Below are 10,754 nucleotides of genomic sequence, written 5' to 3'. Positions count from 1 at the left end.
TTCTTTCTTTTTTATCCTCAGCAAAAACTTAAATTTTGTATTTTTTTTAAAATATTTTGAAATGCATTTATAAAACAATCATTTTTCTGTTAAAAAACATCAAATTTGACATTTTTTAATCATATTTACAAAAATAATCGTTTTTAATGTGTTTTTTGGTTTAATACTAATTTTATAATAAATTTATAGGGTAAAACTTTTTTTTAATAATTATGACATTTTATAAGAAAGAGAAATTTGTAATATAGGTTTTAAGATATGGTTTACATACTTTCGTAACTTTAGATTTTTATACCAGAAAAAAAAAAGATATGGTTTACATACTAATAAACCCGATGGGCCTAATTTAATGTATTTTGCGGATCCGGGTCGACCCGATTCGGGACACCCGTCTTTCCTCTGCAATAGTCCTGCGTTTGCAAAAGTTTTACGTTTTCGAAACAAAAAAAAAAGTTTTTTCCCCTGTGTTCCTTCAAGGTATCACCGGGAAAAAGTTTCCGGCAGGTATGAAGCGTCGGGGAGTAAGAATTTCCCTTCCCGTCGTGGTCGTGATGCTTGTCATCGGTTTCATCTACTTCTCCACTGTTTTCACGTTCATCGACCGGTGGTTTAGCCTCACGTCCTCGCCTGGAATCGCCAACGCCGCTGTCTTCACCGCCTTGGCTCTGATGTGCGTTTACAATTACGCCATCGCGATCTTCAGGGATCCGGGTTGGGTCCCCGCCAATTACGCGCCCGACGTCGAAGATCCGGAGAATCCTGTCCACGAGATCAAACGCAAGGTGATCTAATTCTGTCTCTGTGGTTCGTTCTCATGGGATCTTATGGATTCTTAGCTGGTGATCTTGGGTGCTTAATGTTCAATTCAAGATTCTGAGCACATGGGTTTATCGTCAAATGGTTGCTTGCTTTGTCTGATTGGCCTTTCCTTTCGAGCTGTTGGACGGTCTTGGACATGGTTATTGGTGTAATTTATTGGTGAGAAAGTTGCCTGCTTTAGGGTTTATTGAGTTCCCCTCATTATGGTGGATAATCTGTTCGAGATGTCAAACTGTTTCTATAAGCATCTGGACAATCAATTCTTGATGTCTTATGTAGTTTGGATGCATCTATATGGATTTGCTACACTTCTGAATTCGTGCTTGTCTTGAAAAATATCTTTTGGTGGTTGAAATACTTGGATCCAATGCTATTCTCTTTGTGATTCGTCGATGGAGTTTTGCTGTGTGCTCAGTGTTTAATTTGAGTTTTGACACATAAATGCCCATTTCAGGGGGGAGACTTAAGATATTGCCAAAAGTGTTCGCATTACAAACCTCCGCGTGCCCACCATTGCCGTGTTTGCAAAAGATGTGTACTTAGAATGGTATGCTTTACTGAAATAGATATATTTTAGCATTTGGAAGATGAATCATCCCTAGATAATTCATTTGAGCAGTCCTGCCCTGCTTGATTTGAAGGATCACCATTGCATTTGGATCAACAATTGTGTTGGGCACACCAATTACAAAGCCTTTTTCATCTTTGTTATCTATGCAGTGACTTCATGTGTGTACTCCCTGGTATTTCCCCCAACTTTCTGCCTGTTCATCATAGATCTCTTATTTCATATACGATCTTTAGGCTGTATTGATAGGGGAAGCTTACTATTACGGTTTATTCTTTTTTTTCTTTATCAGGTTATGCTTGTGGGAAGCCTAACTGTTGAGACTCATGATGACGAGGAAGAGCTAGGAGGTTACCTAAGAACTACCCATGTAATGATCATGATTGAATTGGGTTCAATCAATATATCTGAGCCAAGCTTATATTGACGTTGACCCATGATTATGGTTTTCAGATAGTTTCTGCACTTCTTCTTTTCCCTCTGAGTATCGCACTTAGTGTTCTTCTTGGGTGGCACATCTACCTCATCTTGCAAAACAAAACAACTATCGAGGTTACCTTTTTTATTTTAATTTCTTCAATTATAGATTTTGTCAGCTCCATTTGAGATGTTTCTCTCCTAAATCAATTTCTGAAATTGGGCAGTACCATGAAGGGGTGAGAGCTATGTGGTTGGCGGAGAAAGGTGGGCAAGTCTATAAGCATCCATATGATATCGGTGCATACGAAAACCTAACAACGGTAAGGCTGACATCCTTCTATTTCTCGTGACCAGTCAGTCTGACTATTTAGCTAGATATTAGCAACTCCTGGCCAGACAGACCAGTCGGGTTTCATTCTATTGTTCTTCTCACTTCGTCCTTAGAACACAGGCTCCCCCCTTTTTCAATTCTTGGGACTTGTATCTGAATTCGAGAAGATTTGTCTTGTCTTTGTTACAAGTTTCCGTATTTGGTACACATTACATCAATTACTTGTTGCTTGAATCATTCCTTCTTTGTCTTCTTCAGGTGTTGGGTCCAAACATCCTCTGCTGGCTCTGCCCTGTGTCAAGACATATCGGTTCTGGTCTCCGTTTCCGGACAGCCTATGACTCGATCCTTGTCTCATCTGAATCAAAATAAAACCAGCTAACACACAAGTCATTTTCTTTACTCAATACCATTAACAAGGATGCACAATCTCTGACCTCACAGCACTGTGCTCATCATTACGTGCTTTCAAATATCTACGGCTGCAGTTCTGTCTCAGGACCAAAAGAGAGAGCAGTCCTGGATCAGACATTCATTCATTGCGTAGGGGATTAGGGTCCCCTCATTTGTTAACTGGATCAAGAACATCACTTTGTGAAAAATCCAACTGTATCAGTTAGGTAAATTTCTTGTCTCTCTCGTTTGTTTGATTTTGAGTTTCTTGTAAGGAAAAGATTGCGAAAAATTAGGGATGCAAATACGGAATTCAAGCTGATGATGATGATACACATTGTACAAGTTCACTGTTGAAGAACACCAGCAAAGTAAGAAGGAGATGGTTGAAGGCTTGAAATCCTGTTGTGTTCCTTCTTTTCTTCCTCTAACCTGGAAACTGTGCAAGTGTTTTTTGTTTCTTTTTCTCCAACTTAGAGAGTAACTTACAGGCTACAAAGTGAATGTAACACTAAATAAAGTTTTTTTTTTTAATGACAGTTATACTCTGCAGAGCTTTGTCTGATTCTCCAGTGTCTTATAGTTCTACTTATCATCTGCTGCTTTGTCAGTTATCTTTTCTCCAAAACCAAATTCGTTCACACGAGTCTTGTCCAAAATGGTATATAGATTCGACGAGTAGGAAAAAGCAGAAGCGAGGAGAGATATTTATGGGTTTTTTTTTTGGAGATACTTCCGGCGTTTCGGTATTCGGTTCAGAATTTTAGCGATTCGATTCGGAAATGATTTATTCGGTATTCTAAAATTTGTACCAAATCAGTACCGTATATTATTCGGTTAGGTTTCGGTTTTTATTAAAAAAATTTAGATTTTTTAAGAAAATTTCGGTTTTTCGGAAATTTTATGAAGTTCGGTTCGGTTCGATTCGATTCTAAAAAATTTGATTCTATAAAAATCATACCGTCCGAAAATTTTAAACAGTACGGTTCGAAAAAAATACCGAAATTTTCAATTTATTAGGATTCGGCGAAACGCCAATCTCTACTTCCCCACCCCACACAAAGATTTGTCATGAAAAGAAGAAATTGCAATAAGCTCTCTATATTTTAGAATATATCAAATAATTACCTTATATTCTAGAAAACGATAGATATGACCCTCTATTTTAACCTAATTTTAATCCCGTTCGTTTCCCCGCTCGTGTCCGGCCGGTTGGCTTCTCTCCCGCGTCTTCTATGCCTTCGAGTTCCGGTGCCTGCTGTTCGTTTTCCGGGAAAAGTTCCCAGCTTTCTCAGTAAAATTTCCTAGAAAAGATATGTATACATATGTATGTATATATTCGTTGGCTATTGTTGCTTGTTAGGTGGCTGCCGGTTTTTTAGTTTAAAGCGGTATTCTTGATTACGGGATTAGAAGATATTAAACAAAGGATGACGCTTTGCTTTGATTTTTGCTGAATATGGGAAGTGATGAGAATTCTAGTAATCACAGTTTTCTGATGGGTACCTTCATGTATCGGCCTAGAAGCCGAAGGAAATCCCTGTTGCGCATCAAATGTTTGTAATAATGACCGATATATGAAATCTTGTAGCTTGGGTTTTGCTTGATAGAAGTGAGTATCTAGGCGCAAGATGGAAGCTTTACGACAATTTGTTTACAGCCTCAGAACTTGTTCTAGTTTAAGAAGTGACCACAAAGTTCTCGCGGATGTTGTCAAGTCTTGTGCTGCAATGTCCGAGCTTGGTTCTGGGAGGGCTTTGCACGGGTGCGTGGCCAAGCTTGGTCATTTGGCCTGTCAGGTGGTTTCGAAGTCACTGCTCAACATGTATGCCAAATGTGGCAGCATGGATGATTGTCAGAAACTGTTCAGGCAAATGGACAGTGTTGATCCTGTTGTTTGGAACATTGTTCTGTCTGGATTTTCCGGTTCTTGTGGTCATGATGTTGAGACCGTGAGGTTTTTCAAAGCAATGCTTTTCGAAGATGAACCTAAACCTAGCCCAGTTACCTTTGCAACTGTGCTTCCTGTGTGTGCTCGTCTTGGGGATTCATTCAGCGGAAAGAGTATGCATTCCTATGTTATTAAAACTGGTTTTGATAGAGACACCCTTGTGGGGAATTCTCTGGTTTCCATGTATGCCAAATGTCGGTTGGTTTCCCGTGATGCTTGGACTGCATTTGATAGCATCACCGACAAAGATGTTGTCTCATGGAATGCTATTATTGCTGGCTTTTCTGAGAACAAGATGATCAGTGATGCATTTAGATTGTTTTGTCTGATGCTGAAGGAATCCACAGAGCCGAATTATGCAACAATTGCAAATATTTTGCCAGTTTGTGCTGCTCTAGGCAAGAATATTGCATATCAAAGTGGTAGGCAAATTCATACTTATGTCGTGCAGAGATCTTGGCTGCAAACTGATGTTTTTGTTTGCAATGCGTTGGTGAGTTTCTATTTGAGAGTCGGACATATGGAAGATGCAGCATCAATGTTTAAGAGGATGTCTTCCAAAGATCTCGTCTCGTGGAATGCTGTCATATCTGGTTTCGCATCAAATTGCAAGTGGTTTAAAGCCTTGCAATTATTTCAAGAATTGATTCATAAAGGGAATGTTTTCCCCGATTCCGTGACTCTTGTCAGTATCCTTCCTGTCTGTGCACAGTTAAGAGATCCACTTCCTGGCAAAGAGATCCATTGTTATGTTTTGCGACGTTCTTTCCTGTTGAAGGATACATCTGTTGGAAATGCTCTTATCAGTTTCTATGCAAGATTTGGTGACACGAGTGCAACATACTGGGCCTTTTCACTCATGTCCAAGAAAGACTTAATATCTTGGAATACTATACTGGATGCCTTTGCAGATACACTGTTCTATTCCCAGTTTACAGATCTCTTGCTCCGATTTCTTCAAGCAGCAATCCCTCCGGATTACATTACTATTTTAAGCATAACAAAATTTTGCACTAGTTTACAGAGAGTAGATAAAGTAAAAGAAGTACATTGCTACTCAGTTAAGGCTGATCTTTTAGTCAATGAAGTAGAACCATTGGTTGGAAATTCGTTGCTTGATGCATATGCCAAATGTGGCAATGTGGACTATGCTCGCAAAATTTTCCGCTATTTATCAGAGAGGAGAAATGTGGTTACCTATAATTCAATGATCTCGGGATACGTTAATTGTGGAAATCATGATGGTGCTCGGACGTTGTTTAACGAGATGCCTACCACTGATCTCACAAGTTGGAGCTTGATGGTTCGTGTTTATGCTGAAAGTCGTTTTCCTGATGAAGCCATCGATCTTTTCCATCAGATACCAGCACGAGGAATGAGGCCTGACACTCTGACTATTATGAGTATCCTTCCTGTTTGTGCCCAAATGTCCTCTTTGCATCTGGTGAGGCAATGCCATGCATACATTCTCAGAGGAGGACTTGGCGATATCCGCTTGAAGGGGACTTTGTTAGATGTTTATGCAAAATGTGGCAGCTTGAGAAGCGCTTCTGTCCTTTTCCAGTCAGACCCTCACAAAGATCTGGTTATGTTCACTGCTATGATTGGTGGTTATGCTGTACATGGAATGGGTAAGGAAGCCCTTATGATCTACTCTCATATGCTTGACTTGGGTTTAAAACCTGATCATGTTGTCGTGACAACCGTATTGTCTGCATGCTGTCATGCTGGATTGATAGATGAGGGGTTGAAGATATTTGATTCAATAGGGATGGTTCACCGTATGAAACCTACCATGGAACAGTATGCTTGTGTAGTAAATCTTCTTGCTCGGAGGGGCCGCGTTGAAGATGCATATTCTTTTGTCACTGGGATGCCAATTGAACCGAATGAAAATATATGGGGAACACTGTTAGGGGCATGCACAACCTATCATAATGTGGAGCTGGGGAGGGCAGTTGCGGATCATCTTTTGGAAGCTGAATCAGACAATATCGGGAACTATGTTCTGATGTCAAACCTGTATGCTGCAGATGCTAGATGGGAAGGTGTCATGGAGTTGAGAAAACTAATGAAGGAGAGGGATTTGAAAAAGCCAGCAGGATGTAGCTGGATTGAAGTGGAGGGGAAAAGGAATGTCTTTGTAGCAGGAGACTGTTCTCACCCTCAAAGAAATAGTATTTTTTCTACCCTACTTACTTTAGGTCGGCAAGTCAAAGAGTCTCTGCAACTCAAATAGATGAATATTCAGAACATGAAGGGGCTTATAGTTACAGAAAATCATAACCCCAAAGAAGTGGATTGTTAAAGGTCTTCATGCCAAGAAAGGGAAACTTGGATAAGATGGTGGATGTGGTAATCAAAATGTCATGCTGAGGTTCTGTCTTTGCTACGTGCCAGAACTACTTCAAGATATAAAGTTCTTAGGCATCGGACTATAGGTAACATAACTACTCTGCTCGTTAGATTCCATGTTTTATGAATCGAGGCTTCTTTTTGGGGTGAAAAGTATAAACATGGATACTTCACGTCATAAAGTCATTTGATGTGTTTTCTCTCATACTGTTCCTAGGTGATGCGCCAAATTAAGTGTAGGTGTTTCAACCTTAGATTCCAATGTGGAAAGATAATAATTTCTGAGTTTTAACTATAATGGCAGCTTCTTCAACAGACTGTTGGTAAATAATAAATATGCAAGAAATGGATTTCGGCCACTTTTCAGGGGTAGACCCTGTCAGTAGTCAGTTCCTCTACTGCTCATTGTTTGTACTAGTTGTCATTTGCTTGATTTTCTCAAAAACTTTTGGGCTTTCAGCATCCGTTAGAGCTCAAAACTCATAGTAACCAAAGTTAAATCCTTCTTATATTTTTTAACAAATAGTTCCAAAATGTAACACCAGATGAGTTTCTCCTGGTTATTTGTATATGTATGAATTTGTGGTGGTCGTAAGAATATCCTCATATCATTCTATGCAGAAAAGGATGCATATGCTACTACATTTGTGGCTACAAGAAGATTACAGAAATATTACCAAGACAGAGATTTAAGAGTGAAAGAATAGTGAACTAGTTTGGCCTCTGCAAATGATATAAAGTGGAAGTCAGTTTCACATATTGGTATTACTGGCTGAGGACAAATCTATGAGAAATCTAGTGAAGTCATAGTTTCCCACTGGAATTTGGAGATGTAAGAGGGAACAATGGAAGCAATTCTGGTTCTGTATACCCTGGTTTAGATCTCGGTGATGGATGCAGGTAAAAGCGTCTTTCTCGAATGGCTTTCTCCTCTTCTTCGGAGTTTGGTGTATATATATCTGATTCTGCTTTCTCCTCTTCCATTAAGGACAAGGTGGAGAACAATGAAGAAGGGGTGCCCAAAGGACTTGTTAATATGCTTGTATTACCTGATTTAGACGATAGTATTGCACCAATGGCTTTAAAACTTGGAGGAGGCTTGACAATCTCTAACTTTGGCCTCATAACCTGTCTTCTTTCATGGAGCTTCGAAGTTGGCTTCTTTGCTGCTGGTGGTTTTACCGCTGTTATTTCTGGCACTGCAATGTTATCTGATGGACCTGTTAGCCGTTGCACGACATCTCTGAAGGTGTTGGTGTCAGTTTGAACAAACGTAGTGACGGGCTTGCAAGTTGCTACATTCTGACTTGCAGGATTTTCCATATGTACGATCTCTTTTTTTCTTTCCCTCCAAAAGAACAGGCTTTAACCTGCAATCGTTTTGGTCTCTTGACCTGTAATAGTTTTCTGTTTTATGCAGTTGGTCAGCTCTCTTACGTATGGAAGGAATACTTATTAAACATGTAAGTGAGTAGAGGAACTCGGCCCTATCTGGAGACTCAATAAATTAAATCTGATTTGTGACCTCTCCTTGCCTCTTTCTAATGGGATATACAGAGGAAGAAAATCCATCAGTATAATTTCCTATAGCTCATCATATCCTTTTCCATGGTTTTGTTTAGGGTGTTTTATCCACAGGTGGAGGAGCCCCGTATAATTTCCTAGCTCTACGTTCTTAAACCTTTGAACTCTCACATTTTAGCTGTTTTCAGACATGGAATGGTCGGCAGAGCCTGTGTTTTTCGGCTATATGCACAGAAGAAAGACTCGAGATAATTCTGAAGAAGATACGTACCTGAAGAATGCCAGTTTCCAGGGCAATCAAGAAGTGTGAATTCACGAAACAATTAAGGCAATGGGGAACCCAAACTGAAGATAAACAAATGGAGAAAAACAGAGGAAACAGATGTAACCAAAAAAACAAACAAAAAAAAGGTGCGGGTCTTATGGTCACAGCAATCACAACTCAGACCAGAAAAGGAAAAGCAGTTTGAGAAGGAAAGGAAAGGAAGGAGAGAAAATTGGGCAACGGGTTTTATCCCAAAGGAAGAAGGGAAGTCCCTTCTCTTTGTTCAAACAGTTGGGTTTGGTTTTGTTCGGTCAAGATGACAATCTGTGATTTCTTCGTGTCGTGAAGAAATGGAAATGAAGCTTTTAAAGAATGCATGCTGTTTCAGTTAGGAGGGGAGAGAGAGAGAGAGACGTCAGAGCAACCTCTCTCCCAAAATGTAAGTGAGACGGTTTTTCTTCTTCTTTTTAACAGCCTGACATCTGTCTTTTTGAACAACGGTCTTTGTCTGAAAGAAATGTTTTGTTGCGAAGATATTAACTGAACTCTTAACCGTTTTCTCACCAATCTGTTAGCATCTTTTAGGCCTTTTTGTTTTGACTCCTTTTGGCGACGGTTCATTGGACTTCTGTTACAATGTGTTCAAGAACCACACGTTTTTCGTTGTGGAAGGAGACCCTTTTTTTTCTTCAGACCGAAAAAACAGTAGAGAAACTTTTAGTTTCAGCTCCAAGTTCTGCAACCTATTTACCTCGTCGAGTTAGCAATGTACTTGCAAATGTCTCGGAATATTTAGATTTACTGTTGTGCATTAGTAGTTATAACATCAGATTACAATCGCTAATAATGGATTAATGCCACGCGTTATCGTTGATAACTATAACAGAGATTCTGAAACTGTATGATGGAATAATGGGCAGCCAAAACAGTCGAAAATTGGATCACTGAGATAGGTTCTGTGACCTTCTACTCATTTTGTTCCCACCTATGTATGCAAAACTGTATTATTGCCCTTTTATCCTCACTAGCTGTAGTGGCACAACATATACAACATCTCGGATGCCATTCATCGCCATTATCAACCAAGACTAGAAACAAGCGGTGCTTCAGATGACCACAAGAACGAAAAAGGACCCATCTTGATTTGGTTTTACGCTTCTTCCATGTGTAGCTATGATCAAGCTTTTGCTGAACGTCTGTATCCAGGCGATCACTGTACTATGCGGATGAACTTGACTATAAATTTACCTTATTGTTATGCTAAAGTTGCTCTTTTGCCCTTTGCATCTCTTGACTGCAGAAATTCAGTACTAGTAATCAGCTTACAAATGTGTATGTTAACTGTAACAGAGGAAGGAGGGAGGAAAGGGAAAAAGGGAAAGCGACCTGTGCAGAAACCGATCTTTTTGAATCCAGAAACTCGCTATATATAGCATACAGCCTTTGCTTCTCGGTCTCTGAAACCGATGGCTTTGCCTTTGATGCCACAGACCTCAGAAGAGTGTCAGTTATCATTGGCATGCTCCCTAGCTCAGGGTTGTCTTCTTTGTTTAGAAATTCGTGAACAGCAGCGAGCTGAGTATCTGAGAGAAGAGCTTGGAGGTCAGCTCCACTAAATCCTTCTGTCATTTGTGCTATAGCATCCAGGTCGATGTCACCAGCCATTGGGAGCTGCGGAAATGCAGAAAGAAATGTTACATCCAGAAAAACCAAACTCAAGAAAAAGTGGCGTTTAGAAATGACAAGAAAACAAATTTCCAACCTTTCTAGAAAGAACTGAGAGAATCTCGACCCGCTCTTGTTGAGATGGAAAATCACAGAAAAGAAGACGATCAAGCCTGCCCGGTCTTAGAAGCGCAGGATCAAGTAGATCTGGTCTACTGCTAGAAGTAAACTATTACAACGTCATATCTCCATTTGTTTTAGGCAATGAAAAGAGAGTGAGAGATGACCGAAAACAAGCCTTAACTATAGTTACTATCAGTGTAAACGTACCTTGTTGCAGCAAATACAAAGACACCAGTTAGAACTTCAACTCCATCCAGTTCTGTCAGAAACTGCTCAAGAAGAAAATGACATGAGATGGGTAAGTAAAACCAGAGTATGCACACACTGGGGGGGGGGGGGG

General features: G+C 39.9%; 4 protein-coding genes and 1 long non-coding RNA gene across 6 annotated transcripts in view; 3 read left to right on the top strand and 2 right to left on the bottom strand.

The window, feature by feature from the left end:
• The first annotated feature begins 418 nt into the window (after positions 1–418).
• LOC104800484 (probable protein S-acyltransferase 16) lies at positions 419–3,070 on the top strand. Of its 2 annotated transcripts, XR_769746.2 has the most exons (8): positions 419–782; positions 1,274–1,366; positions 1,461–1,562; positions 1,680–1,757; positions 1,841–1,939; positions 2,032–2,127; positions 2,397–2,758; positions 2,828–3,070. XR_769746.2 is itself a non-coding variant. In XM_010523298.2 (7 exons), the coding sequence occupies exons 1-7, from the start codon at positions 507–509 to the stop codon at positions 2,508–2,510; spliced, it is 858 nt and encodes a 285-aa protein (XP_010521600.1). In that variant the 5' UTR covers positions 419–506; the 3' UTR covers positions 2,511–3,070. The 2 variants fall into 2 exon arrangements, 1 of the variants encoding a protein (XP_010521600.1); XM_010523298.2 differs by having other exon boundaries at positions 2,397–3,070.
• A 646-nt stretch (positions 3,071–3,716) lies between these two features.
• On the top strand, positions 3,717–7,546 carry LOC104800463 (putative pentatricopeptide repeat-containing protein At5g08490). Its single transcript, XM_010523269.2, has 2 exons — positions 3,717–6,923; positions 7,459–7,546. The coding sequence occupies exon 1, from the start codon at positions 4,163–4,165 to the stop codon at positions 6,719–6,721; it is 2,559 nt and encodes an 852-aa protein (XP_010521571.1). The 5' UTR covers positions 3,717–4,162; the 3' UTR covers positions 6,722–6,923; positions 7,459–7,546.
• On the bottom strand, positions 7,424–8,725 carry LOC104800471 (VQ motif-containing protein 31). The gene is made up of 2 exons (XM_010523279.1): positions 8,633–8,725; positions 7,424–8,244 (listed from the first exon to the last, which is right to left on the bottom strand). Exon 2 carries the CDS (start codon positions 8,158–8,160, stop codon positions 7,642–7,644), a length of 519 nt encoding a protein of 172 aa, XP_010521581.1. The 5' UTR covers positions 8,161–8,244; positions 8,633–8,725; the 3' UTR covers positions 7,424–7,641.
• LOC104800479 lies at positions 8,070–8,816 on the top strand. Its single transcript, XR_769743.1, has 2 exons — positions 8,070–8,162; positions 8,258–8,816. It is a non-coding gene; the product is annotated as an uncharacterized LOC104800479 (long non-coding RNA).
• Positions 8,817–9,455: 639 nt separating this feature from the next.
• Positions 9,456–10,754, bottom strand: part of LOC104800454 (peroxisome biogenesis protein 1) — an 8,928-nt gene continuing 7,629 nt past the window's right edge. Inside the window, 4 exon segments of the mRNA XM_010523259.1 lie at positions 9,456–9,920; positions 10,013–10,297; positions 10,389–10,506; positions 10,622–10,683. Coding sequence (XP_010521561.1) covers positions 9,882–9,920; positions 10,013–10,297; positions 10,389–10,506; positions 10,622–10,683 — 504 coding nt within the window. The 3' untranslated portion in view covers positions 9,456–9,881.

Source organism: Tarenaya hassleriana, unplaced genomic scaffold, assembly GCF_000463585.1.
Source record: "Tarenaya hassleriana unplaced genomic scaffold, ASM46358v1 Cleome10, whole genome shotgun sequence".
Lineage (NCBI taxonomy): Eukaryota > Viridiplantae > Streptophyta > Magnoliopsida > Brassicales > Cleomaceae > Tarenaya > Tarenaya hassleriana.
This window is presented reverse-complemented; position numbering and strand designations above follow the sequence as displayed.